The following is a 16,407-nucleotide window of genomic DNA, read 5'->3' as shown; positions in this document are numbered from 1 at the left end:
GTGAACGCAGAGAGGACGTGTTACCCTTGCACCTTCATAGATTGGCATTTGAAGATTGAAACGATCAAACCATATTTCTTCTTTCTTTGATATACGTATATCCTGTCCTAAAAAGTTCGTTTTTTTTTTATGGTATAAAAATTATGCATTCATTATTTATAGATAAATACTCGATGGTTAAGAGAGGCGTCTTGTCTTATCAACGGAAATGCCCTCTATAGCGCATTCTTTCTTGTCAAATAATCAAACCTGGAGTAAGTGTAACCAATGAACGGCAAATCTTCTTTAACTGGTGCGCTTCCACCTTGCTTTGTCATTTGTTCTCTTTGTTGGGCAGCTTGTGCCATAGCTGGAGAATCAGGTACGTTCTCTAACTCGTCTGTTGGGAAGAACCTGGTATCCGTAATGGAGCTCAACTTTGGTATGTATGGTGCTTCTACTTGTCTAATTGTATTCCAATCGACACCACGGAAAAACGGATGAGTTTTTATTTCATCTGCGCCACCGTGTCTACCAAGTCTTTGATCAGCATGCGTTAAAAGTCGGCGGATAAGATCTTCCGCTTCATAAGAGATATGGATATCGTCTGGGAATTGTAAAGTTTGTTCAAAGTTCATGATTTTTCTGTACGTCTCTTGTGGGGTTTCAGAACAGAATGGAGGCCAACCAATTAAACATTCATACATAATCGCACCAAGTGACCACCAATCACATTCTTGCCCATAACCTTGGTATAAGAAAATTTCAGGCGCGATATAATCTGGCGTACCCACTGTAGAGTAAGCCATCAAACGGCGTGATTTCCTCCACGTTTGTATTTGTTGTCTATTCGACATCGTCAAACTAATAGAATCCACAACCATTGTTTGTCTTTTATTCGCGGTATCATTTGCATTTGTATTGTAGGTACCTGGCTTGGAAATACCATTGGTAGCCTCATCTTCTTGTAATAGCTTTTTATAGTAGTTCGAATCGTGAGTCTTATGAAAACCTGTAGATAGCCCAAAATCAGATAGCTTTATGTGGCCTCTAATATCAATCAAAATATTATCTGGTTTGATATCTCTGTGAATAAAGCCCAATTTATGAATAGTCTCGATGGCTAAAATACATTCTGCCATATAAAACCTGGTTACATCCTCCGTGAATAATTGCCATCTGATCAGCATAGTCATCAAATCACCACCAGGTAAGAATTCCATGATCAAATATAGATATTGAGTATCTTGGAAGGAGTAGTATAATGAAACAACCCATGGAGAGTCACTACCGGCCAATACATCCCTTTCAGCCTTGACGTGGGCTAACTGGTCCTTTTTGTACATCTCAGATTTTAATAAGGTTTTCATTGCGTATATTTTTCCAGTGTCTTTTTTTTGGACAAGTCTCACTTCACCAAAAGCACCTTTCCCGATAACTTTGACGGTGTGGAAGTCTTCCAACGATAATCTCGTTCTGCGCAACCTTAAAAATTGAGATTCTTTCTTACCTAAAGAACTCAGTTGCCTAGATTTTCTTTCGTCCGACCAATTATGAGATGTGAGTTCGGTTTCTAATTCCACTCTTCTTTCGTTTCTTTCAATGGCGTACTTAACGGATGATTGGTAGAAATTTTCAATCTTCAACTTCACAGCGGCTGCTTTATCTTGTGTTCCTTTCGTCAGCAGGTCAGGCCGTCTTTCGAAATACATGTAGCTAGATATGCTACCATTGCTGAAGCCTCCCTGAACAGGTGATTGTTGCTGTTGCTGTTGCTGTTGCTGCTGTTGTTGTTGTTGTTGTTGTTGTTGTTGTTGTTGCTGTTGCTGTTGCTGTTGCTGTTGTTGTTGTTGTTGTTGTTGTTGTTGTTGCTGTTGTTGTTGCTGTTGCTGTTGTTGTTGCTGTTGTTGTTGTTGCTGAAATTGAAGTTGTTGCTGTTGCTGTTGATGCTGTGAATTTTGCTGCTGCGCTGGAGGCACTTGTTGTTGAAACTGGGCATTTTCTTGTTCTTGCTGTAATCTTTGATAACTCTTAACGCTTCTTAACCCACTTGAGTACGATCCATTGCTCTGGACTGTTTGCGGTTGATGGAATGGGCTACTAGACGTGCTGGCATTTATATTTTGATTATACTCTGATTCTATGGAATACTGACCTGGAGATAATTGGGATTGCAGAACATTTCCGCCTCCATTGCCGTTTTGCACCAGGCTCTGAGAATTGTTATTGTGCCTGTAAAGACCTCCCATGGATGGAGGTGGGGTGCTAATCATCTGATTTGGTGCGGTATAGTTATTCTGTGGCGGCGGTGTGGCAGGATAATTTAGTGTTGGGATATCTGTAAAACCACCGCCCGTGTTGCCGGTCTCACGTTGCTGTAAATGTTCTTGCAATGATTGATGAGAGCCTTGCTCCTTCATATAGTTACTGCTGAATCCTGCAGCAGGCGGTCTAGATATTTGTTGGTAGGAATTCATATCGTTGGAATACTGTTGCTGCTGTTGATCTTGTTGCTGTGACATATAATAGCCTTGTCCTGAGGGAGACGCACTTCCATGATGATTACTGTTACTAGTATACATTGGGAAAAAAGGGCAAAGAACGGTAAAAGGATCAACGAAGATGTCTAGAGTACCGAGATTTATTCACGTGTATGCTTCAAAAACAAAAAATATATGTAGCAATATATATGTTAGCGGATGGGGAGTGTGATAGAAAGGCTTTTATTCGTGAATAGCGTGTATTCCGGATTAGACAGTGTTACTCAACGGACGGAACAAAAAATACCAATGTCAACCTGAAATCGCCAAAACCGCAGATCAAATCATAACCTATTTGCTTTTTTTTTTTTGAATAAGACCATTTTCGTCGAATGTAAGACGGCTTTATTATGAGCACGAAAATTTCAAAAGAGAATGCTGCTTACCCGGTGCTCATGCACTTAAGGATCACCATAACAACCCAGCATGATCCTATGGCAGAATTTATCGTAAAGGTTTTATATTATAATAATATGTAATTATATCAGATTCGAAAGAAAAGAGAATACAAATACAGAATCCGTAAAAAGATTCAGAATTGCAAGGCTTGGCCCTTTTGCTTCTTTTCACCACCCAATTCGAAATGCTTACATCTCTTCAAAGTCAATTGAGCTCTGGTCTTACATTTAACACATTCCAATCTCAAAACAACCTTCTTGGTAGTCTTAGCTTTCTTGTGGAAAACAGGCTTAGTTTGACCACCGAAACCGGCTTGTTTACGGTCATAACGTCTCTTACCTTGGGCAAACAAGGAGGCCTTACCAGCTTTGTATTGAGTAACCTTGTGTTGAGTGTGCTTACGACAGGCCTTACCCTTACAGTAGGTTTTTCTGGTCTTTGGAACGTTAACTGAAAAGAAGGTTTGATGAAAGTATCATGTTTTTGTTAGTATAAATTCTGCAATAATTCAAAGAAGTCAGTATGGGCTTCAACGCACCTATTAGGCATATTTCTCTATTTTTTCACTCCTTCTCTTTCACTGTTGTAATTAGTATAACCGTAGAGTGCGGTACAAATCGAGCACACGCAGGGACTTGCTTTCTGCATCTTTAAATGGGCTCCCGAATATCCTAATTCCTTTCTAGGGCACATTGTGTTGATGAGAAAAACGGTGTTCACACTCTATCATCTGCTCATATCACCATCTGGCATACTTTTTGATTCATGAGTCCCTATGGTGCATCATCGGGCATTAGTGTACGTACAAATATTTATAACTTTTCACTCCACCATTGCGGAATATGGTTTGTCACTATTTCATGGATATTCAACTTTTCCAACGAGAGATTGATTTAGCTGCCACATATTCTGATTTCATCTAGGATTTGACACGACGGCTATAACATACCCATTTTTACTGATAATTGTTGTTTTCCTCTTATTGGAGAGGCCTTGAAACGCACTTAAAATGTGTACTATTGTTGATATCTATCTCCTTCAAGTTGATGTACTAGCCCTTCGGGAGTAGTAGATTGTTCCAGTAGAAGGGAATTGCACCAAACTGGTGCCCCAGCCCTCGGTAGGCTCAGTCAAGCCTCACCGGTAGCTGGGAGCGAGCGTCGTGGGTACCAAGCGTACAGGTTAGCAGGAAAAAGGATTAGGCGCAGGCCGAGGGCAGGCAGCGATGGGCCGAAAGGGAAGATCAGCCCAGAAAAATATAACAATTGGTTCAGAAAAAACTATTGCAGTTTTGATGTGTGGGTCTTAGTTACAGGTGTAAGGGTGTATAGAAAGTACATGCCAAGGAATGAATATTATGAAAAAAGTACTCTAAATGGCTGATACGACAGTTGCAAAGATGTTAAATGTCATAATTTTCCCGTGTTTCAGGACACACCAGTATAAATTGGAGAGGCATACATGCATGCCGGGTCTGAATATATATATTTACGAGATTAAATAAGAGGCAGTATAGCTTGTTTGGTATCACACCCTTTTATTGTTGTGAAGTGTTTCCCCATTTGAAAAATGTTCGTTCTGTTGTAATGAAAAAATGATCGCTGTTGGCACATTAATAGGTACGATGCCGCTTCCTTCCCTCTACCTGTCATTTTGTTTTTTAAGTTGTTTCAGCTTTACATATGACGTTTCTTTTGGTAGTCCACCGTTTGTCGGTAGCTAAATAATGAAAGGCACCAACATAACTGCTTCATGGTTTACTCCGCGTAGACAGTCTTTTTTTTGCAACTCTCAAAACGTCGTTATCATCTACGTACGTTAAGTTTTCGAGCACTTCCCTTTGGTTAAATGGGTAGCCACAGGTGAGGCTGGGGCATATGATGATGGCGTAATTTTGCTGTATCAAACATTTTTGAAGTCTCTCATTACAGTCTGGGCAAAACACTTGAGAGTCAGGCTTGTCAGACATGCTTCAAGTACCGATTGCTCTGTGTGCTTGTTTTAGTATGCTAGCGTTTTGTGTTTTGAGGTGTGAAATTTTCAGCTCATCGCTTCCCTTTTCTTTTTCTTAGAAGAAACAAATTTTGAAAAATAAAAAATTGAGAAGCAAGTACTCTGGTAGATATATATGTATTTGTATGTATATATTAGTAATACCTCTTTTGATTACTACGTTATCGAAACAGTCAAAACAATCCGCAACTACTTGGATTGAGCTGGTCTTCTAAACACAACAAATTAATATGGTTAGAGTTGAATCAGAGACTTACAAACGTTTACAAAATGACCCTTCCTGTATAAGGAATATTTGCATTGTTGCGCATGTCGATCATGGTAAAACTTCTCTTTCAGACTCGCTTCTAGCTTCAAATGGTATTATATCACAAAGACTAGCCGGTAAGATCAGATTTTTAGATGCTAGGCCTGATGAGCAATTGCGTGGTATCACAATGGAATCATCGGCTATTTCCCTTTATTTTAGGGTTTTGCATAAACAAGAAGGTTCGGATGAGCCTTTGGTGAACGAGCACTTGGTAAACTTGATAGATTCCCCAGGACATATTGACTTTTCTAGTGAAGTTAGTGCGGCATCCAGATTATGTGATGGGGCTGTCGTATTAGTCGATGTCGTTGAGGGGGTGTGTTCCCAAACAATCACTGTGCTAAGACAATGCTGGACTGAAAAATTAAAGCCTATTTTGGTTTTAAATAAAATTGATAGATTAATAACTGAGCTACAACTTACCCCTCAAGAAACTTATATCCATTTATCGAAAGTCATTGAACAAGTTAACTCCGTTATCGGTTCTTTTTTCGCCAACGAAAGACAACTGGATGATTTATCTTGGAGAGAACAATTAGAACAAAATGAAAACGCTGAATACATTGAGAAAGATGACTCAGGAATTTACTTTAACCCTAGCGATAACAACGTTATCTTTGCATCTGCTGTAGATGGTTGGGGTTTCAACATCGGACAATTGGCCAAATTCTATGAACAAAAACTAGGTGCTAAGAGAGAAAATCTGCAAAAAGTTTTGTGGGGTGACTTCTATATGGATCCAAAAACAAAGAAAATCATCAATAGTAAGGGCCTAAAAGGAAGATCCCTAACACCTCTCTTTACGTCCTTGATCCTCGAAAATATATGGAAGATTTATCAAAATGTAATCATATCAAGAGATTCTGACATGGTCGTGAAAATAGCAAAGACTCTAAATATCAAGCTTCTACCACGTGATCTAAGATCAAAGGATGACAAGCAATTATTAAGAACAATTATGGGACAATGGTTGCCCGTTAGCACAGCAGTGTTACTTACAGTCATCGAAAAATTACCTTCACCTTTAGAATCACAGACTGATCGTTTGGATACTATTCTGGCTTCTGAAGCAGACGCTGCAGACATGGATCCCAAACTGTTGGAAGCGATGAAGACGTGCGACAGGGAAGGGCCAGTAAGTGCATATGTATCTAAGATGCTTTCTATTCCGAAAGAAGAACTGCCTGTTGAAACTAATAGGGAAGTTTCGTCCGATGAACTGATGGAAAGAAGCAGAAAAGCACGAGAAGAAGCATTGAATGCTGCAAAACAAGCAGGTATAGTAGAAAACATGGCGCAGATGGATTTGAACGACAATACCAAGGATGATGGCGATTTTTATAAAAGAGCAAAGGACACCGTCACTACTCCAGAAATGGGAGAGCAACCAAAACCAAAACCCTTGGTTAACAACGATATCTTTCATGTCGTTTCGGAGCCTGCTCCGGCTTTAGATTTAGGCTTTGACTATGAGGAAGATGATGATGCTAATATCCAAGATAATTTCGGCTTAGACTTCGTACCAACCGATATAGACCCAAATGACCCCCTAAGTTCCATGTTTGAATACGAGGAAGAAGGCACATTTGCAAATGAAGTCCCCCAAGCTTTAGAAGATGTGAATATTGAAGAAGATGATATATTTGATGAAAAGGAAGAATCGCTGGTAGCGTTCGCAAGAATATATAGTGGAACATTAAGGGTTGGCCAGGAAATTTCAGTATTGGGTCCTAAGTATGATCCAAAACGTCCCGACGAGCACATTGAGACTGCAGTTATTACACATTTATATCTGTTTATGGGTAAGGAATTGGTTCCTTTGGATGTTTGCCCATCAGGCAACATCGTCGGTATTCGTGGTTTAGCCGGTAAAGTTTTGAAAAGTGGTACTTTGGTGCAAAAGGGTGTTCAAGGTGTCAATTTAGCGGGGGTTAATTTCCACTCTACTCCAATCGTTCGTGTTGCAATAGAACCAGCTAATCCTGTTGAAATGAGTAAACTGGTACGTGGATTAAAATTGTTAGATCAAGCGGACCCTTGTGTGCGCACATACGTTGAGAACACGGGTGAACATATTTTATGTACTGCCGGTGAATTGCATTTGGAAAGATGTTTGAAGGATTTGACAGAAAGATTCGCGGGAATCGAAATCACACATTCAGAACCTGCGATCCCATATAGAGAAACATTCTTGTCCGTTTCCGATATGATTTCACCAAAGAATGCGCAATTGGGGAGGGGCGTTCATCAATTGCTATTGGGTCAATATAGGATTACGTTCAGAACAATCCCATTGAGCGATAAAATTACAGAATTTTTGTCTCAACATCAAAACAGCATTAAAAATATTCTGAAAACCTCCACCTCAAATATCGACCCTATCATTGAAACAACTGGAGGTGCTCTTTTAGATAATAACTCATTCTTAGCTGCGTTTGAAGATGTAATATCTAAGGACGGAAAGAGCGGAGATCTTCTAAAAGGGTTCAAATCAAGGTTGGCAGGCCTAGGGCCCAACAGGGTTGGTTGTAACATTTTGTTATCAGACGATAATCTCCTTGGTAGTCTATTTGAAGGTACTCCAGCAGCTTTTGAATATTCAGACTCTGTCAAAAATGGTTTCCAATTGGCTGTTAGCGAGGGACCTCTGGCGAATGAACCTGTCCAGGGAATGTGTGTTATTGTCGAGGGTATTCATAAAATGTCACAGGAAGAGATTGAATCTATTGAGGACACACATTACCAAGAACATATTGTGGATTTGTCAGGAAGGCTGATAACATATACAAGAGACGCTATACATGAAGCTTTCTTAGATTGGTCGCCAAGAATTATGTGGGCCATCTACTCATGTGATATCCAGACTTCTGTTGACGTCCTTGGGAAAGTATACGCAGTTGTACTACAAAGACAAGGTAAAATTATATCAGAAGAAATGAAAGAAGGTACTCCATTTTTTCAAATCGAGGCCCATGTGCCTGTCGTAGAGGCATTCGGCTTAAGTGAAGATATTCGTAAAAGAACATCTGGTGCAGCACAACCTCAATTAGTGTTTTCTGGATTTGAGTGTATTGATTTAGATCCGTTTTGGGTTCCAACGACAGAAGAAGAGCTGGAGGAACAGGGTGACACGGCAGATAAAGAGAATATTGCTCGTAGGCATATGAATGCCATCAGAAGAAGAAAAGGTTTATTCATTGAAGAGAAAGTTATTGAAAACGCCGAAAAACAGCGTACTTTGAAGAAGAATTGATAACTCGCTCCAGCAACGTATGCAATTACTTAGCCCAGCTTTTTACTAATCATGAATTCATATATATGTATATATATGTATTAAATCATCAATAAAGAGAATACTGCATTTTTCGTGTCATTTCCAGTCATACGTACTCCATGATATCATATGTTTCTTCGCGCAAGCGAATGTTTTGTAGTAAGAGCAAAAAAAGTTGAGATGATCTAAATGGCAAAGAGTAGCAAAGTAGTTTTGAAAGAATTGTAAAGGTTACTAGTAGTGCTTTATTTGTTTACGATTGGACTAAAACACCTTTTTGCTAAAATATTGCTCTTTTATTTCAATTTTGTCGTCATTTTTATTGACAGCAACGGCTCCAAAATTAATCATATTCTTCGTTAACTAAATTTTTATGCTCCATAGCTAACAAATGTCGTCTGCAAATCAATCTAATGGAACAACTAACGCATCTGTAGAAGTAGTTTCCGAAAATGGCCCTATGCCCATAAATGTGATGATGCAAGAAGGTGTAAAAGCTTTGACTAAAATTCTTTCTAATCAGCTTCAGGACAGGCAAGCTTTCCACAATGCCCCTCATGCTATGCAATTCGTTATAAGAAACGGTGGAAAGGTATTATCAAATGCGCGACTGGAAGAACTCAAAGATGCGCTTCCTAAGATGGATTCGTTGAGTCTAGAAGACGAACTTGCAAAAATAGATAATCAAAGTACGTACCATGTCAATTCTGCAGATGATAAGGAAACTTTCGAAAGAGAAATAGGACAGATTACAACGACAAATAATACTGACTTTATAATAGACCGTGATTTGCAAAAAATTCTAGATGACGATTTGAAAGATCCAGAACTTCATTTAAATGGTGAAGAAGCCGAAATAATATTTGATTATGAAAGCCAAGAACTAGATACACCAGATGGCATAGGGGAGAAGATTTCTCAAATGATAGAATCCGTACTGCCAGGAGGATTTGGTACTGAAGAGCAGGGAAGATTGCGAGCTGTAATGAATGGAGATGATTTAGACGTTGAAGAAGAAATTAACGAAACTGATCGCGATATTGCGGATACAGCTGGTTTGCATGGAGACAGTCAACATCCTGCCTCTTCAAAGAAACACAATAAATCTAAGCACTCTAAAAAAAATGGGCACGTAAGGCGACATGACTATTATGATGAATCAAGAGACCATAAGAGTTGTTGCCCTCACCATCATTATGAAAATTTATCGAAACTGAGAAACTATTACTACCACGACTTTGAATACATATCCAAAACCGACAACCGTACTCCGGATTTTTCCGTTCTGGTAAACGAATCAAAGCCTATGTGTTTATTTTGTGAGTACTACATGGTATTTGGGGAACCGCCGCGTAATATGATTAAGTGGTATAATCGTACATTTGGCTATAACCGGATGCCGAACCCGCCAAGGGATGAACAAGATAGTAGGAAAAGGAATAGATAGGCAATACGGAAATAGCGAGTAGACTGATGGAGGCAAGGAACATTACATAGAAGAGAAAGATTTGGGGCATATTTAATTTTTTGACTTTGTCAGAACGTGCTATCGAGGAGAATCAAGTACGTGCAATGAGGTTTTTTGAATATTTATACTATTTAGGTATGTAGAATTAATACCGAAACAGTAACAAAAAAATTGAAGGTAGAAAAAAAAGTGGATGCAAATAGTTTACATAAGTAATCCTGCAGGTCCATTCAACATATAACCGGTTGAACTTCCCCATGCAGTGTGACGTTTATCCTTTCTTGATTCATATTCGTGCAAAAGCATGCACATACAAGTCAATACTTGGCTATCCCACGGGATTGTGTCAATAATATTGGGGTGTATTTCACTACCAATGGTACACGGAGTGGGGGTCGTCGAATTAGATTCGTCATTCAAGGAATCAGTCTCCTGCATGTAAAGGGTAGCCACCCTCAACGATCTCTTTTTCGGTATTATACTAACCTTATCATCAGTATATCTAGCCCATACTGGGAGATAGCCTAATGGTCTTGTAGGGCGAGAACGACAATAAGAATCAAACTCTTCTATAGTCGGTTGGTTCATATAAGATGCCATGGTATCGTCGAGAACAAGCAGATTGATGCTGTTTGACCCGAACGGTGAGGCCAAACTAGTTGTCCCATACCAACGGAGATTCAGTCCATGAACTGTCGTATCTGCGTTTTTTCTTTGATTGTAATTAATCATGGGAATATGAACGTCAGGCTCGTTGTTTAAATGAAAAATGAAGTCGTGTTCTACTCTACTGGAAAAATTATGGCTTTCTAGCTTTTTTAAAATGGTGCAGAATTCGAATTTATATATTGAAATACTCTTATTTATTTCCAGGACTAGCTCGGAATTGGGTGGAGGCTTCTCGCATTGAAAATCTATTATGGCGTATTTGTAAATCCTCATTACCGGAGTATTATGATTACTAAAGAGGGACTTGACTAAGTTTAAAGAGACAGCGTGAAATAGGGGAAGTCCCAAACCGGTTTTTGGATCAATATTATCAAGTTTTCTCTTGTTGCGTAAAAAAAATTGGAAAGACTCTTCACTAGGGAAAACAAAATACCCTCGTTGTAGTAGGATTGAAATGAATGGCATGGTTCTTTCAGAAGTGAACCTGGGGGCTCTGTTAATAAAACCTTGTCTTTGTAGATCCCCGATAGTGGAGCCCTCTGATACCGCTGTATTCAAAGTAGCAACATCCGCATTGTCATCGCCGTCGTGTACAGTCTGCTCTGCAGTACCCGGTCGCTCCGTTTCATGCTCAAATATCGTGGATTGATCGTCCCCATTACCACCAGCTCCCAAAAGATTCGTGGTTGATGGAGTCTCGTTGTGTGAATATAAGGGACGCTGGCGATTGCGTGTGCGGTGGCCCCCAATAAGAGAGCGTACTCTGTCCATGCCGACTTTTAACTAGTATGTCCCAACAATCCTCCTATGTCTCCCTCCCTTTCTATTGTCTTTCATTTTAAAATCCCACCAGCTCTTCTTTATTCACTGATCGTGAAAAGCCCTTTGAGATGCCCAGAACCCAGACCGTTCTGAAAACGCGTTGTGAAATAAATATCGCGGTGAAAATACAAGTCGACCATAAACAAAAGCATTGATAGTTTCGTGCTTAATTAGTTGTTCTTTTGGTATCAGCATAGTGTGATACATCAGGGTGCATAGGAACAATGGGATTAGACCAGGACAAGATAAAGAAGAGGCTTTCTCAAATCGAAATAGACATCAACCAGATGAACCAGATGATCGATGAAAATCTTCAATTGGTGGAACCAACAGAGAACGAAGCTGCAAAGGAGATACCAGAGGTTGGTGAAGCGACTGAAGCGGCTTTTCCAAGTAGTAACGAGGAATTCAGCAATACACGAGAAGATGCAGTACAGCCCGAAGCTGGTAATGAGTCTCCAAAGGAGCATATTTTCAGTGACAATGAGAAAAAGAAGAGTATGGAGACTGAACCTGAACAATTAGAACCTCAGGTTGCGGTAGTCCAAGAAATTCAAGTGAATCACACGGCCATTGTTATCGGTGACTCCTATAACGCGTTTGTCGCCAAATCCGCCAAAAATGCGGAGTCAAATGACAGTGACACTGAAGTTAAAGCTTATGATACTGAAAATGTAAATCAAAGTGGAGTTGATAATGAAACTGCCAAAAGTGACGACGATGAATGGGAAGACGAAAAATCGGATGCGGAAGACAAGTGCACAGGTAAGGAAGAGGTAGAAAAGATTGAGGCTCAACCTCTAAAACCTCCCACTCGCGAAACTATCAGCTACGCTGGACACCGTACAGCAGATACCGAGTTGATATTGGATAACTTTTCTTCAGGAAATGATGGAGGAGACCCGAACATACTACCGCAAACTATATCTGTAGGGAGCAAAAACGACGACAATCACGAGAACAAGCATTTAGCTGACCAAACGACCGACACCTCAGAGGACTTCCCCAATCCTTCCGGAAGAAGCACTCCGCTTGATTCTCAATCTAAAATCTTTATACCCAAGAAAAATCTCAAAGAAGATGATACCGATGCAAATGACTCCGATTCAGCTAGTCGAGAACTAAAACCCGTACCAAACTTCGAGAAACGACGCCCGACAAATCCATTTAGAGTTATCTCGGTAAGTAGCAATTCTGGTTCGAGGGATGGGAGCCGTAAATCTTCACTGAACAAGTACGATACTCCTGCTTCGTCTCCTATCACTTCAGCATCCGAGTTGGGTAATACTGCCAAGCTAGAAAAAAGACATGATTATTTGGCTATGAAATGTACCAAATTGCAAAAGGAAATTGACTATCTGAACAAGATGAATGCTCAGGGTTCACTGTCTATGGACGACGGTAAAAGACTGAAAAGAGCCGTGGTGAAGCTTCAAGAATACCTTGATAGTAAAACAAAGGAAAAATATGAGGTTGGGGTGCTGTTGAGTAGACAATTGAGGAAGCAGATTGACCGCGGTGAAAATGGCCAATTCTGGATTGGTACTAAATGACTACGCATTGGACTGTGATAAATACTATAAAATTAAAATCTTTACATAACAAGCTAGATAAACACAAAAAAAAGAAACAAAGACAATCATTACAAAAAAAGTATATAGTCTCCATTAATGATAAATGTTTGGTTCTTATTTATCTTCAAATCAATTCTTTTTCCTAACGACTCACTCTTTAGTTCTTTAAAAGTGGTGTGGTCAGCCAAAATATAAACAAGTATAATAAAACATAAATATAAAAAGAAACAGAGCAGGCAAGCAAGCCCTTCACAAAACTAGAAGTGAACTCAAAAACAACTCATTTTCACCGCTAGAGCATACACTTCGGTCATTTTGTACTCTCCATCCTCATCGATAGCCTTCAAAGACATCAACTGGTGCTTAACCGCGCTAACGATAACCCTGCAAATTTCGTCGCAGAGGGAAAAAAAAGTGGAATCGAAGGGAAAAATCATGAAAATAAACTGAGCAGGACAGAATAGACACAGTCACTCTGACTGACCTTCGAACGAGCTGCGCATTTCCCTTTTAGAAGAGCCGAGTTTGGTTGCTGATAAGCGAGTTACCGTATTTGCTTAATTGTAATAGTCCGGTGCTACAGTACCAAACACTGAAGAGTAATTCTAGCCAAGCAAAGTTTACAACTAAAGGGGTTTAACATAGAGAGCGGATTGCAGCCTTTCGTATTCGAAATATCTTCCTATCTTAATTAAAAGCACTCTACTTTTATTGAAGTCCCATTTTTATTACCGACTTTTATTATTGATAAATTTTTAGGCCCATTTGAGGTTTTTGATTTTTGTTTCAGTCGTTCTTTTTTTATTGCATTCCAAATATATTGCCCACCCCCTGACTCCAGTCCAACCGTCATGTCAAGTGAGGAGCGTTCAAGACAACCAAGCACCGTTTCGGCATTTGATTTGGAACCAAATCCTTTTGAACAAAGCTTTGCTTCTTCCAAAAAGGCGTCACTCCCAGGCGTAGCCCCTCATCCATTTCAACCAAAGAGCCCTTCGAGAAGCGGTTCCATATCGACGTTAGCGCAAAATCCTCATCGTTCCACGCGTAGTTTGGACAGCATACCGGAGGGGAACGGGAACCGAATTATTCCAAGTAATGGTAATACAAATGAGGCGAAAAAAGACTCGCCAAATTTTTTACCGAGCCAACAGAGACCTACCATAATATCACCACCTATACTTACTCCAGGCGGGTCCAAAAAATTGCCACCGCTACTTCTCTCTCCCTCTATTCTGTATCAGGCAAACTCAACGTCAAACCCAATTCCAAACTCACATTCAGCCTCAACTTCGAATTCGAATCCCAGTGCCTTTAGCGCTTCTTCTGCTTCTGGATCCATGTACCCGAACAGCTCATCTCCTTCAGGCTCTTCATTAATACACCAACCTCGAAACCATAATGCTACAGCCAGCACTACCAGTAACGGCTTCCCTACGAATGATTCACAAATGCCCGGTTTCTTGTTAAACTTATCCAAATCCGGATTAACACCTAATGAATCTAACATAAGGACTGGGTTGACACCTGGTATCCTCACACAATCATACAACTATCCCGTCCTCCCTTCAATCAACAAAAATACTGTTACAAATGGTAAAACTACCAACAAAAGTATCACTGCCAATGGGAATACTGAAAACCACGCTCACATTAATATAATGCATCCAACTGTAAATGGTACACCAATCACACCAGGACTGAGTTCTTTGTTAAATCTACCATCTGCTGGCATTTTGACGAATCCAATATTCAAATCGACACCATCGACAATTATTACAGATGCGACCGCTAATACCAATGCCGGAAATAGCAACATCTCCCCAAACACATCGAAAGCCGCGGTGAAAATGGATAATCCAGCAGTAATCAACGGCATCGAGCAGCCTACCCTTAATCACAACGAAAATGAACATTCGACAACTCAACTTGAGAATAATGATCCATTATTTACTACAAAGACACGAAAAAGGAAAAGAAGAATGTCTAGCATGAGTCCAACTTCCAAAGTCCCGAGAAAGAGCTCTGTATCGAGAAAGAGCTCTACCGTTACGGCTTTGACAGCGCCAAAAGACGGTGTCGATAGTAACGAAAATTCAAACAATGTAATAATTGATGAGACAGAAGAACAAGAAAAGAAAAGAAAGGAATTTTTGGAAAGGAATAGAGTAGCTGCATCCAAATTCAGGAAAAGGAAGAAGGAATATATCAAAAAAATCGAAAGTGATATACAGTTTTATGAATCGGAATATGATGATCTCACCCATGCTGTTGGGAAATTTTGCGGGATAGTACCTTCAAGTGCTTCAAGTTCTCAATTTAGTATGAATATGTCCACCCCATCGTCTTCATCATCGCCAACATCTACATCTTTATTAGCACTGCTAGAAAATAGCATTTCAAGAAATGACTTTTCAAGTGCCATGTCAATATTATCAAACATGAAACAAGTTATATACGAAACTAATTTTTACCAAAGAGGGGGCAAAAATCCAAGAGACGACATGGAAGATCAAGATGATCAGAGCAGCTTCAATAAGGACATTACTACTGTTAAGAATGAAAACGCAGGATATCCCTCCATTAACTCAAGACCGATAATCTTGGACAAAAAATACCCGCTGAACTCTGTACCAAATATCAGCAAAAGCAACACAATCATCAACAATGCGGGACAGACTACACAGACTGCGCAGAGTATAATCAATTCATGTTATTCAGTTCCTAATACATTGGTAATAAATGCAAACCCTGATACTCATGATGCTAATAATGGCCATGATGTATTATCCACACTACCTCACAATAATTGACGAAATAACGACAGGCTTCTGCAACTGCCCTCTATCTCCGTGCATTCTTTCTTTTTCCTGTCTGCTTTTCTCATTGCAAATATTCCACTATAAACTCTTCTTTAAAAGAGATCTATTTTATCTCTCCTACTTTGTTTTCTGTATTTATGTAACTTCAAGAATTTTTTTTTTCGTTTATTTACTCTACTAAAAATATAGAAAGGTCTATCTATTATTTGGAGGCCTTTACAATGCTATTGATCTAAAACTGCGAAATAATGAAGGCTATAGTAATTATAAAAGCCTATATCAGCCATTTTTACTGCACACGCCGTAGTCACGTTAACATTTTGCAACCATGGTAAATCGAACAAGCATCTATTGCCACAAACCCTCGGTATCTCAAGACCGTTACCCCAAGCCTATTCAGAAACGAATGCTCTACTGATTTTTCGATCTCTTTTGCTAATATCCGTCTGCAGCTTCTCATTTTTTTCATTCGCTTTTAAAAGATAACCACCGGTAACTGATAAGGAAAAGCACATCCACCAAAAATGGTAGATAGAC

The 16,407-nt window shown here is 39.6% G+C and overlaps 8 protein-coding genes across 8 annotated transcripts; 4 read left to right on the top strand and 4 right to left on the bottom strand.

Annotated features, from left to right (window-relative positions):
- Window positions 1–215: 215 nt before the first annotated feature.
- Window positions 216–2,561, bottom strand: CBK1 (serine/threonine protein kinase CBK1; the record flags this gene model as incomplete). The annotated part of the gene is made up of 1 exon (XM_018367598.1): window positions 216–2,561. The coding sequence occupies one exon, from the start codon at window positions 2,559–2,561 to the stop codon at window positions 216–218; it is 2,346 nt and encodes a 781-aa protein (XP_018219722.1).
- A 490-nt stretch (window positions 2,562–3,051) lies between these two features.
- RPL42A (60S ribosomal protein eL42) lies at window positions 3,052–3,871 on the bottom strand (the record flags this gene model as incomplete). Its single annotated transcript, XM_018367597.1, has 2 exons — window positions 3,052–3,368; window positions 3,868–3,871. 2 exons carry the CDS (start codon window positions 3,869–3,871, stop codon window positions 3,052–3,054), a joined length of 321 nt encoding a protein of 106 aa, XP_018219721.1.
- A 797-nt stretch (window positions 3,872–4,668) lies between these two features.
- Window positions 4,669–4,887, bottom strand: DI49_4574 (uncharacterized protein; the record flags this gene model as incomplete). Its single annotated transcript, XM_018367596.1, has 1 exon — window positions 4,669–4,887. The coding sequence occupies one exon, from the start codon at window positions 4,885–4,887 to the stop codon at window positions 4,669–4,671; it is 219 nt and encodes a 72-aa protein (XP_018219720.1).
- A 274-nt stretch (window positions 4,888–5,161) lies between these two features.
- RIA1 (GTPase RIA1) lies at window positions 5,162–8,494 on the top strand (the record flags this gene model as incomplete). Its single annotated transcript, XM_018367595.1, has 1 exon — window positions 5,162–8,494. The coding sequence occupies one exon, from the start codon at window positions 5,162–5,164 to the stop codon at window positions 8,492–8,494; it is 3,333 nt and encodes a 1,110-aa protein (XP_018219719.1).
- Window positions 8,495–8,906: 412 nt separating this feature from the next.
- Window positions 8,907–9,962, top strand: IBD2 (Ibd2p; the record flags this gene model as incomplete). The annotated part of the gene is made up of 1 exon (XM_018367594.1): window positions 8,907–9,962. One exon carries the CDS (start codon window positions 8,907–8,909, stop codon window positions 9,960–9,962), a length of 1,056 nt encoding a protein of 351 aa, XP_018219718.1.
- A 225-nt stretch (window positions 9,963–10,187) lies between these two features.
- Window positions 10,188–11,423, bottom strand: DI49_4571 (uncharacterized protein; the record flags this gene model as incomplete). The annotated part of the gene is made up of 1 exon (XM_018367593.1): window positions 10,188–11,423. The coding sequence occupies one exon, from the start codon at window positions 11,421–11,423 to the stop codon at window positions 10,188–10,190; it is 1,236 nt and encodes a 411-aa protein (XP_018219717.1).
- Window positions 11,424–11,698: 275 nt separating this feature from the next.
- BNI5 (Bni5p) lies at window positions 11,699–13,027 on the top strand (the record flags this gene model as incomplete). Its single annotated transcript, XM_018367592.1, has 1 exon — window positions 11,699–13,027. The coding sequence occupies one exon, from the start codon at window positions 11,699–11,701 to the stop codon at window positions 13,025–13,027; it is 1,329 nt and encodes a 442-aa protein (XP_018219716.1).
- An 872-nt stretch (window positions 13,028–13,899) lies between these two features.
- SKO1 (Sko1p) lies at window positions 13,900–15,861 on the top strand (the record flags this gene model as incomplete). The annotated part of the gene is made up of 1 exon (XM_018367591.1): window positions 13,900–15,861. One exon carries the CDS (start codon window positions 13,900–13,902, stop codon window positions 15,859–15,861), a length of 1,962 nt encoding a protein of 653 aa, XP_018219715.1.
- Between the last annotated feature and the right edge of the window lie 546 nt (window positions 15,862–16,407).

This window comes from Saccharomyces eubayanus, chromosome XIV, assembly GCF_001298625.1.
Source record: "Saccharomyces eubayanus strain FM1318 chromosome XIV, whole genome shotgun sequence".
Taxonomy (NCBI): domain Eukaryota; kingdom Fungi; phylum Ascomycota; class Saccharomycetes; order Saccharomycetales; family Saccharomycetaceae; genus Saccharomyces; species Saccharomyces eubayanus.
This window is presented reverse-complemented; position numbering and strand designations above follow the sequence as displayed.